This window comes from Cavia porcellus, unplaced genomic scaffold, assembly GCF_034190915.1.
Source record: "Cavia porcellus strain 051 isolate PalLab524CR breed Dunkin Hartley unplaced genomic scaffold, mCavPor4.1 scaffold_16, whole genome shotgun sequence".
NCBI lineage: Eukaryota > Metazoa > Chordata > Mammalia > Rodentia > Caviidae > Cavia > Cavia porcellus.
In genome coordinates this window covers 7,472,753-7,494,400 of record NW_026947499.1, presented here as the reverse complement: position 1 = coordinate 7,494,400, position 21,648 = coordinate 7,472,753, and the positions used below count along the sequence as shown (strand labels likewise).

Genomic DNA, 21,648 nt, shown 5'->3' with positions numbered 1-21,648 from the left:
TTTCTTGTTTTAAATCCAGTGTCACATAAACTCTTTCATAAATTAACTTTGAGAACACATTCTATGACTGTTACCTACATTGAGGAAGTAGCCTATCCCTGAAAGCTATTTCCCAAATGTAATCATCTATTTTTATTTATTTACTTACTTATTTGTACTGGGGATCGAACTTGACTGCGCGCTTGCAAGGCAGATGCTTATGTCATGGAGCTAAATACCCAGCCCTAATAGGCTATTGTTTTAAAAAATCTAAATATTAAAATCTTCTTATCACTCTGCAGGAGACAACCTTATTTTGCCCATCATCCATTCCATCTCTACCCTGCTTCAGAACCTTCGGGAATCCAGCCAGTGGGAGATGGCCCTAAAATTTGTGGTTGGCTCCTTTGGTACCTGTCTCCAGCACTCTATGTCAAACTTCATGAATACTAGTTTGAGTGAAAAGGTATAATTTTGAGAACAAATACTTTGGGTAAATAAGAATATAAAAGGATAGCCAAACAGAAATATGGAGTCCATGTTTTCTTTTTCAGCTCTGTAGTGAGGGAAATGATGGAGTATCCAAAGAAACATTTGTCAGTGTACCAAAATTTGGGTGTAGCTAAGGTGTTTGCTTTCTTGTCACCAAGATAAAATATCTGACACAAGTTGAAGGAGGACAGGTTTAGTGTGGCTCACAGTTCATAGAGTTTTTGGTCCATAGTTGGCCAGCTCTAATGCAAGACAGCATGGCAGAGGAGAAACAGCTCACGGATGCTAGTGAAGCACAGCCATCAGGGAGTAGGAGGGTTCCAGCCCAGGCCTCCAGTGACCCACCTCTAACCAGGCTTCACTTCCCACATCACATTTAGCTATAACTTCTTCAGTTAAGTAATCTACTGATGAGTATCACACCCGCATGATCCAGTCACCTCCCCAAATCTGCCCTGCTATGAGCCCATGAGAATTTGGGGGCGCCATCTAGACAAACGATAGTAAACACATGCCCACACTTGCTCCTTCCAGCAGCTCTGTGGGTGGAGACGCTTCTGGAAGATGAAATAGGTTGCCCAAGGTTTTGGGTTGTGTTGATAAGCACTCACACTCCGAGCTCAGTGCAGTACCCTTCTGTTGTTTTTGTTGTTGCCCGAGTTACTCCTGGACAGTGTTATGGAAATGATTCAGTGAGATAGACCACCTCTCTGTACCTTATGGTGAAGCTGCCTCTCAGACAGAATTGTCTTCATTCCTACTAACTACTCTGTTGATATGTATTCAATGCTGATTTACTTTTTAAAAGCTATCTCATTGAGGTATAGATTTCAAAGTTAAGATCCACGTATTTAAGAGTATCAACCTGTATGTTCACCTTACCACTAACATCTCAATCAGGATACAAACGAAAGTTCCTGTTTTACCCCTTTCAGTCAGTTCCCCATACCAGGACCAGCTTTCTTGTAGAGCAGATAAAATGCTAATCCATTTTTGCATAATATCATGAATTTTTAAAGTTCCTTAATATTTAACACAGGTTTTCAGAGTGATACATTAACATGGACCTCATGGTTTTTTTCCTTTGTTCTTTTCTAAAAGTTACTTGGAGAAACCACATTAGTTACCTTAAAGCACGTTGTTACGGAATTGAAAGAAAAATCGGTAATGTTTATCAGGGGAAATGTCACCACACTGCTGCACAAAGTAAGTACTTGCAGTTGGTTTGTTGGTGTGCCTGTTTGCCTTAGATGCAGTCCGGTGCCTGAAATTTGGGAACTTATGACTGACTGCATTAGTGTTCTGCCATTAAAAGCTCTCTAGGACCCGCATTCCACCTCATCACTGTTGCCAGTGTTTTGTTTTGTGTTTTTAATAATGGTGACTACTGTAGCAACCATATGAAATGGTAGTGAATCATTTCCACTTTTGTCCCTGAATTCAGACTATATTCTTTTTTGGGCTGAAGGTCCCATGGATTGAACATAGAGCCTCACTAATGGTAGGCAAACACTTTACCACTGGTATATTACCAGCTCTTCATTTTATTTTGAGTCGGGGTCCTACTAAGATACCCAGGCTGACCTTGAACTTGGGATTCCCCTGCCTCAGCTTCCTGGTAGCTGGGATGATAGATGTGCCCTAGCAGGTCATTAAGATGTCCTTTTTTAAGGCTAATTATTTCATTAGATGTATGTCCACCCTGTTTTCCTTTTCCATTTGGCTGTAGAAGAACATGTGGTTGTTTCCACATCTCGGCTATTGTGAAAAACACATTAGTGAACATGGGTTTACAGGCATCTTTCCAAGGTTCGCATGCCTTTGGGATTGCTGGTAGTTATTTCTGTTTTTAATTTTTGAAAAACTTTCATGCTGTTTTCCCTAATGGTTGTAATCAGTTTACATCCCCTCTAATATTGTGTAAGATTTTTTCTTCTCCACATATAATCCCAGCTACTCAGGAGGCTCAGGCAGGAAAATTGCCAAATTGAAACCAAACTTAGCAAACCCTCTGTAAAACAAAAGCACTTTACATGGTCTATAAACCAGTTTGGTGTCAAGTGTGCCCAAGATCCTTGATTCTGTTTGGATTGTGAAGAATTGCTTCTTTTGATGTTTTCTTCCTTTAGGTATTTAATTGTCGCATAGTGGATCTTGATCTGGCTTTGGGTTATTGCACTTTCTTGCCTCAAAAAGATGTGTTTGCAAACCTCTGGAATCTCGTAGAAAAGGCCTGGCAGAATTATGACAAAATTCTGGTATGTCCCAAGCAAGCACACATTCTGTTCTTGACATACTGACTTCACTGGCAAGTCTAAAATATTTAGAAGAAATGTAATGCACATAATTCCTACCAGCTTTAACTTGACTGGTGGACAGATACACAAGTCACCAGCATTGCTTGGTTCAAAGAATTAAGACATCTTTTATTTTTTAAAATCTGCAGCCTTGAGAGCCTTATGTCCTATACTTACTCTAGTGGGTTTAAAACTCTACACATTTGAGGATGTTTTTGTTGTTGTTTATTTGGGAAAAGTTTCAGGGATAGAAAATTTGTCTTGGAAGTTTTTTTGTTTTAAAAAAATTGATCGTACATGGGAATTTTGCTTATAGAATAAGTAAAAATTTGGTATTACTTGTGAAGGAATAATTTGGGTGTGGTGGTACATGCTTGTAATCCCAATACTCAGGAGGCTGAGGCAGGAGGATCATTGCGAGTTCAATACTAGCCTGGGCTGCAAAGTGAGCTCAAGGTCAGCCTGAACTGCAGTGTGAGACCCTGCCTCAAAAAGACAAAAAAAAAAAAAAAGGAAAGCCAGCCATACAACAAACTGAACTATCTAAATATTGTGTAAGAATCAATGACTGGGTACAAAGCAATGTGTAACATTTTATATTCTTATCACAAAATTATTATGATGAGAAGGAGGAACTGGGATTTGATCCTAGGGCCTTCATTCCTGCTAAGCATATGCTATGCTACATCCTCAACTCAAGGTTAAGATTTTTGTTGTTCAGTTTTATCTAAAAGGTGTTTATAAGAACATATTCTGTTTGCCATGGACTTTTAACCCTGTTAATTTTTTAGGCAATATCTCTGGTGGGTTCGCAGCTGGCCAGTCTCTGTCAGGAAATTGAAACAGAGCTTCAGTTCCACGAACTGAGTACTGACGCCAAGTGGGGTGTTCGTCTCGGTAAACTTGGTGTAAGTATTTATATGCTTGTGAGGTTTCATTCATCCCGATAGATAACTACCCAGTTGGGGAATTTAGAACAAAAGTTTTATGCTGATGTTACTTGGTTAAAGGTTTGGTTTTTGCCTTGTTTTTCGAGAGAGTATTGTTATGTTCTTGAGGCTGATCTTGAACATACTGTGTCGCCCAGACTGGCCTTAAACTTGCGGCAATCCTTTTGCCTCAGCCCTTTTTTTTTTAGTTTTTATTTTGCGATAGGGTCTTACTAAGTTACCTGAATTGGGCTGAAACTTGGAATCTTTCTGCCTCAGCCTCCCAGAGTGCTGGGATTACTATTACACATCACCATATCCAGAAATTTAAAGATAAAACTAAAAACTATATTAGGCATGCCATGCTTTAAGAGCTGCTAGTAGAGAAAAGTTAATTACCCTTCTTTTTGACTTGCAAAGGAACAGATAAAATTTTATTATTTATTTTTTACCAAAAATTTAAAACATTTATTTGTAAGCTGTATATTTAGCAGAAAAATAATCACTGCAGAAGTGTGACTGTGTGTTTTGAAACCCAATTCCTACACAGTAATGGGGCTGGCATTCCTCTGATGTTAGCTACAAACTTGCCTGATGCAGAGGCAAGAAAAATAAAGGCAACTGAGAAGGATTTCTTTGGATCTACAGCCAGAGATATCAAATCCCAAGAACAATGACTGGTTGAGTAGCATGATAAAAATAAAAGTTGGAAGAACTATAGAGAAATGTTTCTTTTCTTAAAAAATGACAAGCATGCAAGTTGTAATATTACTCATACTGTGAAACATTTCAGTTCAAAGCGGTTTTTTTTTTTTTTCATTTTGCTCTCTTTATTCCTAGATTTCTTTTCAACCAGTTTTCAGGCAACATTTCCTCACCAAGAAAGACCTCATTAAAGCTCTTGTGGAGAATACAGACGTGGACACCAGCCTCATTCTGGAGTACTGCAGGTAGCTCTTTAAATTTCAGTGATGCTTTTGTTGTTGGCTCCGCCAGCTGTTAACCCGTACTGTGAGGACACAGAACTCAAGGTGCTCATCACTTGTGGCCCACATGCCTGGCAGCTGATGTTTTGCCAGCCTTGCCTGAGTAAATTCAGTCCAATTTAAGTACCTTATGATGTCACTTTTACATGTGTTACTTCGTGTTCCCCAGACTTGCCTCCTGATAAGAAGGCACTTCTCTAATGGATTTCTGGGCATCTTCCTGTAATTATTGCCTCAGCAGTCTGGACCAAGGCCCGTGAATTTCTTAGGACACCAGGGAATTCCTATAATCAGAAAAGTTTGAGGATATTCTTCAGAGTGCCGCATTGCCCCGTCATTCACAGGGGAATCATTCCAAGACTTTTATTAGAGGCCCAAAATGGGACAGTAACAAGCTGTATAACCTCTGTGGGCTTCCAAAATTTTTGTTTTCGGGCTGGGGATTTAGCTCAGCAGCATAAGCACCTGCCTTGCAAGTGTGTGGTTGTGCGTTTGATCTCTGGTACCAATTAAAAAAACAAAAAAGAATTGAACAAAATTTTTGTTTTGTTCTGTTTTATTTTGTTTTTGTAGTACTGGGAATTGAAGCCAGGCCTTTGCACTGAACTGCATCCCTAGCTCTTTTTTTTGGAGACAGGGTCGCACTGTATAGTTCAGGCTGCCGTTGAGTTCATTATGTAGCCTAGACTAGCCTCGAATTCACAGATCCTCCTACTTCAGCCTCCCAGTCACAGACATACACTGCCACTCCTGGCTGCAGCCCATTTTTGAGACAGTGTCTCAATAAATTTCCCAGGCTTGTTTTGAACTAATGATCCTCCTATTGAGTCCTCCACAGTGCTTCAGTTATAGGCATGAGCCTTCACATTGGCTTTTTTTTCATCACATATACTAACATACACGTAATAAAGCTTAACAGATTTATGTTTTTCTTTTTTTTTTTTTTTTTGCATATCATTTTTTCCTGTGTCATTCAGTTAACAGTGTCTTCCTGCTGAATACTTGTGCCACTCAGCTAAATCCCCGGCTTCAAGTTGCTTCCAGATCTCAATCATCACAAACATTTGGTGCTGTGAGCATCCTTTTTTGTGTATCTTTGATTACAAGATTTGCAAAAATGGTATTACTATATTAAAGGACATGGACATAAATATTTCCAGCTTTATCCCACATTTCCCTCTAATTTTGTACCAGTTCCATACCCATTATGAATAATATCTGATGTTTTTAAGGTGATAGCTAGCTTTATGGATATGTCTTTTATCTGGTCACAAATTTAGACAATTGGAAGGTTACAGTTCATGATGAGAGCAGATATCTGAGTTGTCTGTCAGAACGTTTATGTGGAAATGCATGTGCTTTGGGAGACTGGTGTGTGACTAACTGCTTCTTTTAGCACATTTCAGCTGGACTGTGATGAGGCGCTTCAGCTATTCATTGAGACACTGCTCCACAATAGTAATGCCAGCCAGAACCCCGAAGATACAAACCCAGCATCTGCAAAGCAGCAGCATTCCAGACTCTTGGCCAAAGCCAGCGAACTGGTTCCCTTACTGACAAGCACAAAAGATTTGGTCATCAGTCTTAGTGGAATACTCCGCAAGGTAGATGAATGGAGCTGTCACAAAGACCACTCCCACCTCAGTTAATTACATACATGGAACAAACTGTGTGCCTCAGTCCTTTTTTTTTAAAGACAGGGTCTCACTATATTGTTTAGGCTATTCTTGGACTCCCTGTGTAGCCCAGGCTGGCCTTGAATTTGTGGCACTCCTGCTGCTGCTGCCTTCCAAGTGCTAGAACTGCAGGCATGTGCCAATGTGCCACCATGGCAGGCTTTAGTCCTATATTCTTTTTTTCTTTCTTTCTTTCTTTTCTTTTCTTTTCTTTTTTTTTTTTTTTTTTTGTTACTGGGAAATGAAGTCAGGATTTTGCATTTGCCAGGCAGACATTTGTGCTGCTGAGCTATATCCCTAGCCCTAGTCCTGTATTCTTTTATTTTTTAAATTTTATTCTAAAGAGAATAAAACAGAATAAAGCCAATGAAAACAAAACAGTGATAGTGATACAGGATTTCAAAACAGGATAATAGGAAATCAATAAGGGCTCCCATAATGTCTTTTATTATCTTCAAAATTGTTCCCCATACCATCAGACATGATAAAAACCAAACAAAACAGAACAGAATAAAACCAATCAAAACAAAACATTGAATAAAGCAAAACAATAAAATGGAACAAAACAGTAAGAATAATATTGGATTTCAAAGACAAGACAGAAAAAAGACAGAAGGAAATCCCCGTGTTTGCCTATATTGCATATTGTTTTCTCAATAGATGCTCAATAGCCCTGCATTCTTATTAAAAATATAGAAATTTTAGAAACATGTTTTCAATGTAGTTTAATCCTGCAGTTTTTCTATCTTGCCTTTTTAAAAAATGAAAGTAACATTTCCTTTCCAGATTTTAAAAAATAGCACACATTCTTTTTTTTTTTTTAACCAGTACCAGGGATCAAACTCACGACCCCGTGCTTGCAAGGCAGGCGCTTATGCCGCTGAGCTAAATCCCCAGCCCCATTTAATAGCACACATTCTTTTAAAAAGGATAAAGATGGAAATAAGTATAAATCAAAACAAAAATTTCCCTACAGTCTACGCTCTCTTTTTATTTTTAAAATTTTTATTGTTGCATATTTGCAGTACATAGTGATCATATTCATCGTGAGGAGTTGGTGCTTGTACAGAGCACATCTGGGTTCATTTTCTTCCGCTTCCCTCCTTGCTTTTTCCCTTAACTCTCCAGAGTAATATTTTACCTTCCCGGGATAAAATGTTAACAGTTAGTATACTATCTTGTGGTAGAGGGACTATCCTATTTGCTTATTCTCTCATATGGCTAAACCATATTGCTTTTAACTAATCCATAATGGCCAGACATTTAAACTGTTTGTGCATTTTACCATTTTTACTGTGGCCTATATATATACATTCTTTTTTCCTTTTGGAATGCCAAGGATTGAACTGAGGATTTTGGCATTAAGCAACATCCTCAGCATGCCGCTGCCCTCTTTTCTGAAATAGTCTGGCTAGGTCTCTAGATTTCCCAGGCTCGGCTGGAACTTATTATTCTCCTGCCTCAGCCTTCCAGAGTGCTGGACTTACAGGAATGTGCCACCACATTCTGATCCAGGAGTAATTTTTATATCAATGGATAGATAGTTTGATGGCAGAATCAATGTGGATGGCAGGGAAAATAAGATTATAAGAATGGTAAGAAAATTTTCTTTTTTTTTTTTTTTAATCTTGCCTATAACTCAACCAAACATTACCTAAACATGCTCAAATTTTCTGGGTACAGTTGAACATCTTCCCACTTTGTTCAGTGTTGTTATTCATGTAATTTTAGTTGGCATTTCAAGAAATAGAAAAAAGTAATGGTGGGTAGGCAGAAATTAGGAATAAAAGAGTGTTCTTTTCCTTTCTGTAAGTAGATGTAGATAGCATCCAATTAATTCTTGTACTATAGCATATAGTTCAAGCTAAAATAATTCTTTGAGAATGTTTTGGATGAAGACCCACATTCTAGTCAAGTCATTTTCAAGAAAAGTTCAATTTTTTTGTTTTAATATTTTTCATCATAAATAAAAAATATAGAGCATTAATTTCAAAATCTTATAAAATTATGCTTTTATTTCTTGAGACGGGGTCTCATTGTGCAGTTGAGGCTGGCGTTGAGCTCACTTTGTAGCCCAGGGTAGTCCTGAATTTGTAACGATCCTCTTGTCTCAGCCCCTTGAGTGCTGAGATTACAGGCATGCACTTTTGACCATATGTTTATCTGTTTTCTTTATTAAAGCATCTTTATTAAAATAATAATGCCTTTTTAGTATGTTTCAATACATTGTAAGCATGTATACTTATTACAGTATAATTTTAGAGATGAGAAAATTTTATAGTTTTAAAAAAAATAATATAAGTTGTAATGCACTGAAATTTTATATTTGTAATCTGTTCCAGTGTACATTATTGAATACAAGTATCAGCATGGCAATGTCTTTTTAGGTTTTGATATATTTTTGGTTGTTTTTTACAGTTGGATCCCTATAACTATGAAATGATTGAAGTTGTCCTGAAAGTTATAGAAAAAACTGATGAAAAGATAACCAATATTAATATTAATCAGGTATGATAAATATGTTAGAATTAAAAGGCATCTTTATGGCTTTACTTATATCACAGATAATATTATAGTTGTCTCATCTTTCTCTGATACCCTTTCAGCTCCCTTTAAACTCTGCATCTAAAATAAACTCTGCATCTAGAGATATTTTTTTTTGAAGGAATCTAATAGTGAAAGGATTTTTTGCAGTTGTATTTTATCATTTACCTTTTCCGATTTTTGCTGTGTTGAGGCAATTTCAATTTGCTTCCCATGAGTAAGAAATCACTGAAGAACTAATTGAAAAATTAAGGCAACATTATTTGCCATGTAGTCCAAAAGGACCTGAATGTAGAGTTCGATTATTTGTTTGTTTGAGAAAGGATCTCACATACTTCTGGCTCATCTTCAAGTACAAGAAGAGCCTGTGTAACCCAGGCTGGCCTCAGACTTTAAGTGATCCGCCTGCCTCAGTCTTCCTACCTAACACACACTCTGAGTACCAGGATTCTAGGCATGTGCCATCACACCAGCTTCACTGACTTTTTTTGGTGACAGTATTGGGGTTTGAACCTTCGCCTGATATATGCTAGGCAGGCACTCTACCACTAAGCTACATCCTTACTCCTTTTCATTAACTTTTAATAATTTTCAAGTTTTGCTCCTAAAAATAAAATAGGTTAATTCAAAAGATTATAGATTTTCAAATATAAACATAAAATGGATAAGAAATACAGAGAATTTATTTTAGATTTATACCCTCTCTATTTAAAAAGAAATCAAGCTCAGGCTGGTGACACAAGTCTAGTCAGAGCTAATCAGAAGCCTGAGGCAGAAAGATCAGTTGAGCTTAGGGTTCACAGGTCAGTCTGAGCAACATGGAGATTTTACCTGAAAAATAAGTAATTAAACAAATGTGATAGCATACACGTGTAATCACAGCACTCTGGGAGGCTGAGGCAGGAGGCTCGCAAATTTGAGCCCAGCCTGGGCAGACTTACCATCTTGGTGAAACCTTGTCTCATAATGAAAAAAGGAGCGGGGTGGGGGTGGGGGGATGTAGCTTAGTGTAGAGGCCCTGGGTTAAATCCCCAGTACACCAAAAAATTTATAATAATAAAAATAAAATGAAATCAATACTTTTCAAGCATATCTCAAAGCCTTTGGAGAATTTGTCAAGAACTGCCAGGCCTGTGTACCAAATACCCTACCATTAACAAGGTAGTTTGTTTCCCCCATGTGATTTCCTCGGTGATCACACAAATTATGCTCTGGAAAGAAAACACGCCGAGGAACACTAGAAAAGGTTTTTGTGAAAACGAGACGGTCTGAGGAGCAAAATCCTGTGAAGGGACAGAGTAGGTGATTTTGAGACGGTATTGACGGAGTTACTCTTAGAGGAAACACTTGCTCATTTTAATGCAGGCACTGAGTCTTCTGAAACATCTGGAGTCATACAAGAGAATCTCCCCGCCAGTGGACCTGGAACACCAGTATATGTTGGAGCACGTCATCCCCATACCACCCGCAGCCCAGACACGACTGCCTTTCCACCTCATACTGTTTGGCACAGCACAGAACTTCTGGAAAATCCTCTGTATGTTCACTAACTTCTTAGGAACTTTACTGAAGATGCCCGATTTTTTTTTTTTTTTTCTTCCTAATCAGGTTGTACGCTTCTTATTTCCTTTCCAGCTTCGGAGCTCAGTGAGGAATCCCTCCCAACCCTGCTCTTAATCTCCAAATTAATGAAGGTAACAGACTGAACTGGTCTGAGGCACTGTTGTGCCGTAACCTCCTGACCCTGCCTAGGAAGTTCTCATGTGGGTTTGTCTCCAAAGTTCTCTCTAGATACTCTCTATGTTTCTACTGCCAAACATGTTTTTGAGAAAAACCTAAAGCCCAAGCTCCTGAAGTTAATGCAAGCTAACTCTTCAGCACTGATGAACAAAGAGGTAGCCAAGATCACACAGATCATTGAATCCTACTTGCTGTCCATCGTCAACCCAGAGTGGGCTGTGGCCATCGCCATCAACCTCACCCAGGAAATCCCCGAAGGTGCAGTCTTCCTCTCCCTGGGCCTTGCATAGTTCACTGTCTTTTCTGTCCTGTTTTTGTGTTTATTCTTTCCTATGGAGCTGGGGATCAACCTAGGGACTCACAAATCCTAGTCAAGCGCTCCACTGCCACCAACCTGCACCCCAGCTCTGGCTATATTGATTTTTGTTTGTCCTTTTCTTGTATTTTTTCTTTCTTTTTGGTATACTGAGATCAAACTCATGACCACGCATTTGCAAGGCAGACGCTTATGCCACTGAGCTAAATCTCTGGCTTCTTGTATCTTTGAAGAGAAGCAGTACTTTAAAATCTGTGTGTCTACCCTCTTTACCTGTGGGATTGCTGGGTTTTCCAGAACTCAAGGGACTCAGGCAGGAGCAGGGACGTGAGCACTGTCTACCTTGTGGGTAGGAGGAATAGAAACTGATTCCTGGGGCTGGGGATTTAGCTCAGTGACATAAGCGCCTTCCTTGCAAATGTGCAGTCGTGAATTCGATCCCTGGTACCGATAAAAACAAAAAAGACAAAAAAAAAAAAAAAAAAAAGATTCCTGGCGTCTACCCATGCTTAGAATGGTGACTCCTTAGGTAGCATCCCATAGTCAAGTACACAGATGCAGGCACTTACTACCACACTTTTGGTCATAGCAGAATTGAAAATAATTATCTTTGTGTGATGCTCATCAGTCAAGAACTAGTCAAAAACAAAATAGACGGGCTGGGGATTTAGCTCAGTGGCATAAATGCCTGCCTGGCAGGCACACAATTGTGAGTTTGATCCTGGTACCAATGAAAAAATAAATATAAATAAGTATTTTTTAAAAATAGAGGGTATTCATGAAATGGGCTGCTGGAGGCATATCCAGGTATAAAGTGACAGTATCGGCAGAGGGCATCACAACATGTGCGCACACAGGAAGCTTATGGAAGGAATTTGAGAGTCGGAATAGAAGTGGGAGCTGAGGAGGGGCCTCAATGGATTTTGACTCTTCTCTGTATCTTTTGTCCTGTTGAACTGTTCTTGTTTTTGTTTCTTTTTTATATTGGTAATCGAACTCAGGACCTTGCACTTGCAGGCATGCACTTACACTGCTGAGCCTTATCCCTGGCCTTGAGTATTCATTTTTATACTTTTATATTTAAAAATACATCCTAATTGGACTAACATACATTGTCCTGGAAAGACTTGGATTTGCTCAATCTTTGTTGCTTCAGGCTCCTTCAAGATGTCCAGTTTGAAGTTCTGCCTGTACTTGGCTGAGAGGTGGCTGCGCAACATCCCGCCTCAGGTGTGTCTGCACTTGCTCGCAGCCTGGGCTCCTCTTTCTCTCTAGTGCCGCTGCTCATGCTCAGCGCAGCTCCTGGGCCTGCCCTGGTGCCGGGGTTAGTGACAGACGATAAGGGTACAGGAGAAAGGGAGGGCCCCAGCCTGATAAAGGTGGGGTCCTAACCTCCGCCCAGATTTCTTTCCTTGGAACTGTTAAAGGATGAGACACGTGAAAAAGCCCAGGCTTTGCTGAAGAAGCTTCATCTCCAGTTCCGGCGCTCGGGCACTGAAGCTGTGCTCATCGCCCACAAGCTGAACTCAGCGGAATATTTAAGAGTGATCGGAAAGCCGGCCCACCTTATCGTCAGCCTCTATGAACACCCCAGCATTGACCAAAGGATGCAGAATTCACCTGGCAAAGATTATCCTGGTAAGGACAAGGGTATCTTTTGATCCAGACAGAACTGTTTTGGTTTCCTGCTCATCTAACATTGGAAATTTGAGTTTTTCTTTTTTTCCTTATTCCTTTCTGTTTTTTTGGAGGCGTAGAGGAGGTTGAGATAGGATCTCACTGTGTAAGCCACGCTGGCCTTAATCCTCCTAGTTTAGCCTGCCAAGAGTGGGGATTACAAGTGTGAACTATCACATCAGGCTCAATTTATTTTCTTAAATTCTGTGTCTTTACTATCATAGATATTCATGCAGCAGCTAAAGAAATAGCTGAAGTCAATGAAATTAATTTGGAAAAAATCTGGGACATGCTGTTGGAAAAATGGTTGTGCCCTGAGACAGCACCTGGCCAGGTAGGTGCTCCCGGCCCTGCGAGGGATCTGTGCAGCTCTGAGTGCATGGATCTCAGAGGCTGCACTCGCCCAGCATCCGTGTAGCCCTGTCTTGGGGAATACAAACTCCTCAGTGCAGAGACTTTTACCTAAATGCCTTCTGTTGTCTGATGAGTAGAGATGGTTTGCTTTTTGTTTAAATACTGAGTTTATTAAAAAGCTGTTTTACCATTCAGTTGATGATTTGAGATTTTGCTTTGCTTGGCTTTGTTTTGTTCTTTGTAGGGCTGCAGATTGAACCCAGAGCCTCATGTATGCCAGGAAGTGCTCTATCCATGGCACTTTTTTCAACTCCCTTTTTTGTCTTTTTGAGACAGGGTCTCTGTATGCAGTTCAAGCTGGCCTTAAACTCACTTTGTAGCAGGCTGGCCTTGAACTTGCATCACCATGCCCGGCTCTTTTTTTTTTTTTTTTAAACTTTGAGACAGGATTTTGCTAAATTTCTTAAACTGGACGCAAACATGCAGTCTTTGTGTCTCAGTCTCCCAAAAACTGAGGGTGCATCTCAGTGTTTTCTGGGTTTGAACCATAGTTTGAATTATGTATTTTGGGCATAATATTACATATGTGATTGTCCTTGTCAGGATATGAATTTGAAGACAAATTACTTTCTTTCCCTTGGAGTTGTTACTAATTTAGGTGCCTTGGTTAATGTGACCCTGTACTGTACAGGTGCTTTTTTTTTCATTTTTGTTATTAAGAGAAATATTTTGAAATATTCAATATCATATTTCTCTTCAAACTCCTCTCTCATGTGTGCATACTCACACACGTGCACATACATAGTGACTTAGCATCTATTGATGATTTCTATTTGAATCTGTTGTCACTGATAAGACTTTGAGAATTCAAAGGATGGAGGCCAATTGGTTTGTAAAATGTTTCATTTTGAATTATTTTACGTTTCTTGATTTGATTCAGGTTATGCATTTTGGAGAATAAGGCTTTGCAGATGTGCTGTATTCTTGTGGTGTGTTCTTTTCAGGGGATCACACCAACAGATGCATAATTTCAATTTTTTAGACATAATATAATATCTAAAATGATGGTAAGATTCAGCAGTCTACATCCACAAGTTTCTATAGTATCCTTTGAATTTTCATCTAGAACTTCATGAGTAGATTCTATGATTCCTCTATCTACCTGTTCAGGTATCCTTTAAAAAAATCTAGTCATAGCCATTTGTCCAGGTGACATACCTCTGATACCAGCCATTTGGAAGACTAAGAAGGATCACAAGTTTAAGATTAGTCTAGCAAAACTGTCCCAATATAGAGGGCCTGGGATTTAGCTCAGCAGCATAAGCACCTGCCTGGCAAGTGAGTTGAAGCCCTGGTACCAAAAAAAAAATAAAAAATAAAATAAAATTTTAGGCATGGTGACTCACTCCCGTAATCCCAGGATTTAAGAATGCTGCACCAGTAAGAGCCTATATTAGAGCCCAGTCAGGCAATTTAGCAACCTACTGAGACCCTGGCACAAAAAGTAAAAATTAATTTTTTAATTTTTTGAGACAAGGTCTCCCTATATAATAGTTCAGGCTGGTTTTGAGTTACCTCTGTAGTTCAGGCTGGTCTCTGAACACGCAGTGATCCTCCTACCCCAGCCTTGTGAGTCTTGGGATTATAAACATGCACCACCACACTAGGCGAGAATTAATGTTAAAAAGAGCTAAGGATATAGTTCAGAGGTAGAGTGTGTACCTGGCTTTTGTGAGACCCTGGGTTCAGTCCTAGCACCACACACACACACACACACACACACACACACACACACACAATCTATTTGTAAACAAATGGCATAATTAGGTTTTTATTTTTAGTTTTAATTATTTTCTTAAGACATTATGGCTATGCCTCTAACTTTCCTAGAGTCATTTCATTTTAAAAGTTATTCAACAAGGACCAGGGGTTTAGCTCAGTGCCATAAGCGCCTCCTGACAAGGTCATGAGTTTGATCCCTGGTACCAAAAAAAAAAAGTTTTCCAACAAATGTAAGCGCCAGTGGGAGGAGCAGGAATATTTGTCTTGTTTACTCTGGCTTTCTTAAGTTTCTGCCTTTTTTTTTTGTTTGTTTGTTTCTTTTCAAAGAAATCGTCAGAATTGTTTGAACTTCAAGAAGATGAAACCCTACGAAGGTATGCTTTTCCTGTACTTAGCCTGGCCTTACCTTGATGCTCAGTAGAAATCTTATCAATAAACTTCTCAGGTTGAATTTTTCTCACAGTTTAGGTTTTTTAGTTTGCTTTTTGGTGTTGTTTTGTTTTTTTAAACAAGATCTTGCTGTGTAGTCCAGGCTGGCCTTGAACTCACTTATGTAGCACAGGCTGGCCTCAAACTCACAGCGAACCTCCTGCTTCAGATGCCCGAATACTGGGATTGTAGGTGTGCACCACCATGACCCGCTTAACTGTTTCTTTCAGATGATACTAAGGATCAAACCTGGGTCTTCACACATGCGAGGCAAGTGCTCTACTACTGAGCCTTGAAACCCCCAGCCCCAGAGGTTAGATTTCAAAAGACTTGGACAGGAGTTGAGTCAGAGTCTGTGAGGAGAATTAATTCATTGATACTCAGCTATGAGTGTCTCTAGTGGGAAAAATCAGAGGCAGCCAGGGTCCAGAATTTCTGAATCCTCACACTCCTGGGAACGTGAGGGCTCCCGGGATTTCTAAGTACAGAGTTCACCTCACGCAGAGGAAAATACAATTATTAGCTAGGACTTTGGTCCCTGGTCCCCATGTGCTCGCACCCTGGTGAGCTGAGGTGGCTCAGATGTGAGCCATCATCTCCTTACCTAGGACTGAGATCAAGAAGTGTGCCTTGCTTTTAGCAAACGGGCTAATTCCGATTATTCATACTGTTCTCTTAAGAACATGGTATGTGAGCCCACATCGGAAAGAATGTTGCTTGGCCTGGGCATGGGTGAGGGCATGATAGCAAGCATGCCAGCTTTTTCCCATTCCTCACCCATGCCAGAAGTAGGTCAAGTGTCCTCAAGGCCTGTACCCTGCTTCCTCCCTGGAGATCTGATGGGCCGCAGGGGAGACTTGCATCAACAAACCTAAGAAAGTCCTTTCTCCTGGTTAGAGCATAACTGGCCCAGCCACCCTTCCCCCTAGACACCCACTTCCTCCCTGTCCCCTGTGTAAGGATAGGTATACCTTGACCAAGCAAGAGATAGCTCCTAGCCAGACACAGTGACAGTTGAATGCCAGCTGAGGCAGCTGGCAGCTGAGGCAGAAGAATGCCCAGGAGATTGTGCCTAGGCCTCCACATTAATCAGGTTTTTTAAAAAATTTTGAGGCACATTCTCCTAAGTCACTAAGTTCCCTAGGGTAGGATCAAATTTATGAGTGAGAACCTGTCTCAAAAAAAAAAACCAAAAGTAAATATAATGAAAACTGTTTTTTTCCAGAGTCATGTATCTCCTCCTGTCTCGCCCAATTGATTACAGCTCAAGAATGCTGTTTGTATTTGCAACATCAGCTACAAGCGTAAGCTCCAGACCCTTACCCAGAACCTGTGTGGGCATCTCAGCTGGAAATTTGGTCCCTGCATATTTCCCTTGCTTGACTTCCTAGCCAGAGGATTCTGATAGTGCTCACTTACACGCTCATGCAAAGTGTGTCAACAGGACCATTGCTTCCCCACTGGCCTCTGCTTAGCAGACTGGCCTACCCAGCAACATTCCCCACAGGCTCAGTGCCTTAGTGACCATTAACTCACTGGTCGGTCACCATTTCTAATGCTGGGGAACAGACAGACTGACCCTGCATAACCTGGTGTCAAGCTCTACTGACCCACTGCCCTCTAGGTGCACTGCACTTTCCATTTTCCCTGAGGACAGGCAGCCTCTTTGAGTGAGTGACATTTGATAAAGGTGGTTAGACAGCTCCCTGCTCACCTGGGGACTTCACTCCTGCTGCAGCTTCCTCTCTGCGTGCTCCCCATTTCCTCACTCAGTGCTAACGCACCCGTTGAAATCGGTTCATACTGACACTCACTCATCACACGGCCTGTATCCAGGGCTGAGCTTAATGAAACTCACTTTCACTACTGTCCCAGGAACTCTCCTAAGTAAAAACCACCTTTGGTTTCCATGATGGGGTGCATGCCAATATACAAGGTACCAGGGCAGTTGGGGGTCTAAGCCGAGTCTGCCAACAGTGTGACCCGCAGCTGCTTTTGCACCATCAGTGCCACTTTCAGCACAGAGGAAAAGGCAAAAACATCTTAGCATTATTATTATTACCCTGCCATTCCCATAAGTCTCAGCAGGGTGCCCCCAGGGATCCATGGGCCACATGTTGAGAACTGCTGTTCTTTGTTGCACATTCATTAGGGGCACAAATTGGCTTTAATGTTTTTAAAAATGGTGGTGTTTTATTACTTAAGTTGAAGCTCATTTAGCAACTACAGCATGTTGTGTGCAGCGCTCTCACCTGTTTTGGTTTTACAGACCCTGGGCATGCGTCAGTTAACTTTTGCTCACAAAACACGAGCTCTTCAGTGTCTTCTCTACTTGGCCGACAAGAAAACTGTAGAATCTCTCTTCGAAAAATCCATTGAAGAAGTGAAGTAAGTAGAATTTGGTTAATCATACTAGGAATTAGGAAACAGATAATTTCTTCTGGACCTGTGATTTGTAAGCCCCGTAATTCATTGGACCGCCTCTGAGTAGCTGTATAACTGTACTTCAGTTGCCTGACTATCCATGGCATTTTGGCAAAGAGGAAATAGGAAACAGGCCTTTGAGGCAGGTGGATTGCCCTGAGTTTGAGGTCAGCCTGGCCTACACAGTGAGTTCGAGGCCAGCCTGAACTATATAGTGCAACCCTGTCTCAAAAAACCCAAAAGATAAAGGATGATTCTTGTAAACACCTCTGTTTTTCAGATCTTACTTGAAATGTATAACCTTTCTGGCATCCTTTGAGACGCTGAATATCCCCATCACCTATGAATTATTTTGCTACAGTCCTAAAGAAGGAATGATTAAGGGCCTGTGGAAAAATCATAGCCACGAGCCAATGGTAGGTAGAGTCCTCCAGGTGTGGGGCTCCTGGCTTTGCCCTCAGGCTCCTGTCCCCTCTTAGGATTCTGGGAGATCCTTTACACCTGCACAGCCCATCTCCGGAGACCTCTGCTGTCCTGGAGTGGAGATGGATACGGCCTATCTTTCTTAAAGTCCGTGGGCTAGCGTCATCCCTTCCAACAAGACGAAGCTCTCTGAAGCTCCCTTGAAGGCCTGCGCATCCTCTGCAGGGAGGGCTGGTGCTCCTCTTCTGCCTGGCTGCCTTTGGGAGCTTAGCCTCTGAGGCAGTTGGAGCCCAGGCCAGGAAGGGCATGAGGACCACAAGCAAACTGTCCTTGGAGAGAAGAAAGGAAAGTGTCTCTGTTTCTTTCATTAGAAGGATGAGGCCTTTATTGAAGGCCTTGTGGTTTATGTGCAGATTTTGTTTTAAGCTGCCCTACCTTTTCCAGAGATTGTTGGATTTACTGGTGTCTTGAAACAAGAGAGTGATTTTATGTTCTTTGTTTTTGGCTTCAGGTAGTAAGATTGGTGGCGGAGCTCTGTTTAGAATACAAAATCTATGACCTGCAGCTTTGGAATGGACTCTTGCAAAAGCTTCTTGGCTTCAACATGGTAAGTGAGCCTGAGGATCCCTTGAGCCTTGTGCTAACTCCCCTACAGGTTGGAAGTTGCACTTGTTGCTGAGCAGGTGGGTGCTGGAAACATCCACAGGCCCTGAGTTCCTGCCAGACCTGAGAGGGCCTGGTGTTAGCCAGAGAAAGTGCAAACACCCACAGCCTTTTTAATATTTATAAACCTGCAAGTGAAACTGTATATAGTAATTCTCATGGGAAATAGTTTTTCTTAAACAGATGTACTGGGAATTGAACCACTGAGCTAGATCCTCAGCCCTTTTTATTTCAAAACAGCTTCACTCAGTTGCCCAGGCTGCTCTCAGATTGCAGTCCTGCATAGGCCTTCCACGTAGTGGGGATGACGGGTACACCGCCATACCCAACAAGAAGGTGACCTTCTAGAAACGTTCCTTTTGAAGCACAAGAATCCAATATTTTGAGGACTTTTGGGAAAATGGCAGAGTGATGAGCGGCAGGGAAAGAACCTTTCCCAAGTTTTGTGTCAGACCCTGGAATACAGCCACAAGAGGAAGAAAAGGAGGAGAGAGGTGGGTGCCACGATCACAGGAAAGATCTGAACTGAGACTTGAAACCCATGGAGAGAGATAATTCAGGAATCCAGCAAAAATAAGAAAACCAGGGACAGAAGCCCTGCCAGACGGGGAGAAGCGGCAACAAACCCACGTTTGCCTCGTGTGCACGCGCCCCACCCCACCCCCAGTAAGCAATACAGACTGAGGTGATAATAACTGAAGTAAGGAAGCAACTGACATTTATGTTTGACTTTGCAAGCCTGGGCCGGTAGCCTGAGAAACTATTTAGAGGAAAATAATATGCGATATCGTAACGATTGTGGCTTTCCTAAAAAAAAAAAAAAAAAAAAGGAAAGAAGTAAATTCTTCACGTAGCAGTGTTTACTTTGTGAAAACTCATCAAATTACATACTAACAATTTGTTAGTGACTTCTCTAATGATAAGTTTATATGGGAGTTTTTAAGAAGTACCTAGTATGGGGCTGGAGATTTAGCTCAGCGGCATAAGCACCTGCCTTGCAAGCAGGCGGTTATGAGTTCGATCCCTGGTACCGATAAAAATGAAAAAGATAAGCATCTGCCTTATCGGTAAGCAGGTGGTTGTGAGTTCGATCCCCGGTACCAATTTAAAAAAAAAAAAAAAGGAAACCATTTTGGCTTGGAACCTCCCCCTCCCAAGCTCATTCAGGTTCTCTGCTCTGTATCAAAATCATCATCATCCAACATTGCACATTGAAACTCCATTGCGGTGGCCTTTAGAACTTATTTATTTGTTTATTTTTACAGATTCCTTACCTAAGGAAAGTTCTAACAGCCATTTCTAGTATCCATTCATTGTGGCAGGTACGTAGCTGTTTAAAGTAATTCATTGAACTTACTCTTTACCCTCGCTGACTTGTGACCTTCAAAGGAGTGGTCAGCCCCTCAGTAAAGGACGAAATGGGTCCATTGCAGGCCACTGTTCACGTCCCACCTCCTGGAGACTCTGCTCTGTTTCATTCATGCTCTCAAAACCCTTGGCTCTGCAGTACCATCCACCACAGTATGGTTCATCTTAATTACACCCTGCGCAGCCCCTCCTAACCCTGGGCGGCCTCTGAAGTCAGAGCCTGTGTCTTTTCTCAACTCCACAAGATGTGTACACATTTAATCACTATCTACACACACAGGTAATTTATTCCCAGTTTAATAAGTTAGAATAGTGTAGAAAGTATGGTAAATAAATTCTCTTTTATGTTTCTCTTCGTTAACTCCTCAAAGGTAACACTGGTTTCCTATGCATCCTTCTAGAGCCTTCCTGTCATGCAAGCATGTAGTTATGAGTATTTGTGAGTGTATGTGTGTGTGTGTATAAAAATTTTTTTTTTGTAAACATATATGCAGTCACATTCTAGACAAGCTACTGGGGGGTGACCTGGGAGACTATTCTGGTAAAATTCACCCTTTTAAAGTATGTACTCAAGTGGTTTTTGGTATACCCAGAAAGTTGGGTAACCACAACCATTATGGAATACTGGCACACTTTCCTTACCCCTAAAAGAAAATCCACTGGCAGTCATCCTCCACTGGGCCCTCCCCGCAGGCCTGGAGCCACTCATCTTCTGTCATTGTACAGGCTTATCTGTTCCAGACATAGCTTACCAGTGGAATATGCAGGCCTTTGTGCTTCCTTCACTCAACATAACGCTACATAGTAGTGTATAGTAGTGCAGTTGATGCTTGGTACTCGTGGAGCATGGGTTTTAGGGTGCTACCACCACCCTGCAGATCCCAAAACCTTCCCACATCAAGTCCTTCATATGAAATCGCATCAAGTTTGCATGGAGCCTGTGCTCATCTCCCCCGTACTACAAATATCTGCCACAATTCTGACGCTGCCACTTTGTGGTGCCGGACTGTTGAGGAGATAATGGCCCAAAACAGCTGGATGTGTGCAGCAGGCAGCTAATGCTGCATGGATGCAGGCCTGAGGGTCCAGGGGGGCAGCCACCACATTGGGTTTACCCACGCAGCAGTTGGGAGGAGCTTAGGGTTCTACTTTCCGTTTTTATGAATGATGCTGCTCTGGACATGCTAGACAGGATTTTATGTGGACATGTATTTTCTTTGCGTATATACTCAGGATTGGGATCATAGGCTCTTGGGAGTTGATGTTTAGCCTCTTGAATGTCTCATTATTTAAATTTATTTTATTTATTTTGGCAATGCTGGGCAATGTAGGTCTTACACCACATATATGCCACGTAAGCTCTCTCCACTGAGCTCCATCCTCAGCCCCTCTACTTTTTTTTTTTTTTTTTGTACTGGGGATCGAACTCATGACATCATGCTCACCAGGCAGGCACTTATGTCGTTGCACTAAATCCCCAGCCCCTCCTCCTTATTTTTAATTCTTAGTTATTCCTCATATTACAGAGGAAAATATACCATAAGTTTTTTAACCATTCCTCTGTTGGTC

General features: G+C 41.2%; 1 protein-coding gene across 4 annotated transcripts in view; it reads left to right on the top strand.

Annotated features, from left to right (window-relative positions):
* The window catches only part of Kntc1 (kinetochore associated 1), a 75,599-nt gene that overhangs the window by 45,907 nt on the left and 8,044 nt on the right, over nucleotides 1-21,648 (top strand). For all 4 annotated transcript variants that reach the window (XM_063225556.1, XM_063225554.1, XM_063225555.1 and 1 more), the window contains 19 exons: nucleotides 282-445; nucleotides 1,573-1,677; nucleotides 2,601-2,729; nucleotides 3,560-3,676; nucleotides 4,538-4,647; nucleotides 6,080-6,287; nucleotides 8,778-8,867; nucleotides 10,269-10,440; nucleotides 10,539-10,597; nucleotides 10,685-10,901; nucleotides 12,116-12,189; nucleotides 12,387-12,597; nucleotides 12,861-12,970; nucleotides 15,100-15,146; nucleotides 16,427-16,505; nucleotides 17,471-17,589; nucleotides 17,906-18,045; nucleotides 18,564-18,655; nucleotides 19,977-20,033. In XM_063225556.1, the coding sequence (XP_063081626.1) occupies nucleotides 282-445; nucleotides 1,573-1,677; nucleotides 2,601-2,729; nucleotides 3,560-3,676; nucleotides 4,538-4,647; nucleotides 6,080-6,287; nucleotides 8,778-8,867; nucleotides 10,269-10,440; nucleotides 10,539-10,597; nucleotides 10,685-10,901; nucleotides 12,116-12,189; nucleotides 12,387-12,597; nucleotides 12,861-12,970; nucleotides 15,100-15,146; nucleotides 16,427-16,505; nucleotides 17,471-17,589; nucleotides 17,906-18,045; nucleotides 18,564-18,655; nucleotides 19,977-20,033 (2,300 nt within the window). The remainder of the gene's footprint in view (nucleotides 1-281; nucleotides 446-1,572; nucleotides 1,678-2,600; nucleotides 2,730-3,559; nucleotides 3,677-4,537; nucleotides 4,648-6,079; nucleotides 6,288-8,777; nucleotides 8,868-10,268; nucleotides 10,441-10,538; nucleotides 10,598-10,684; nucleotides 10,902-12,115; nucleotides 12,190-12,386; nucleotides 12,598-12,860; nucleotides 12,971-15,099; nucleotides 15,147-16,426; nucleotides 16,506-17,470; nucleotides 17,590-17,905; nucleotides 18,046-18,563; nucleotides 18,656-19,976; nucleotides 20,034-21,648) is intronic.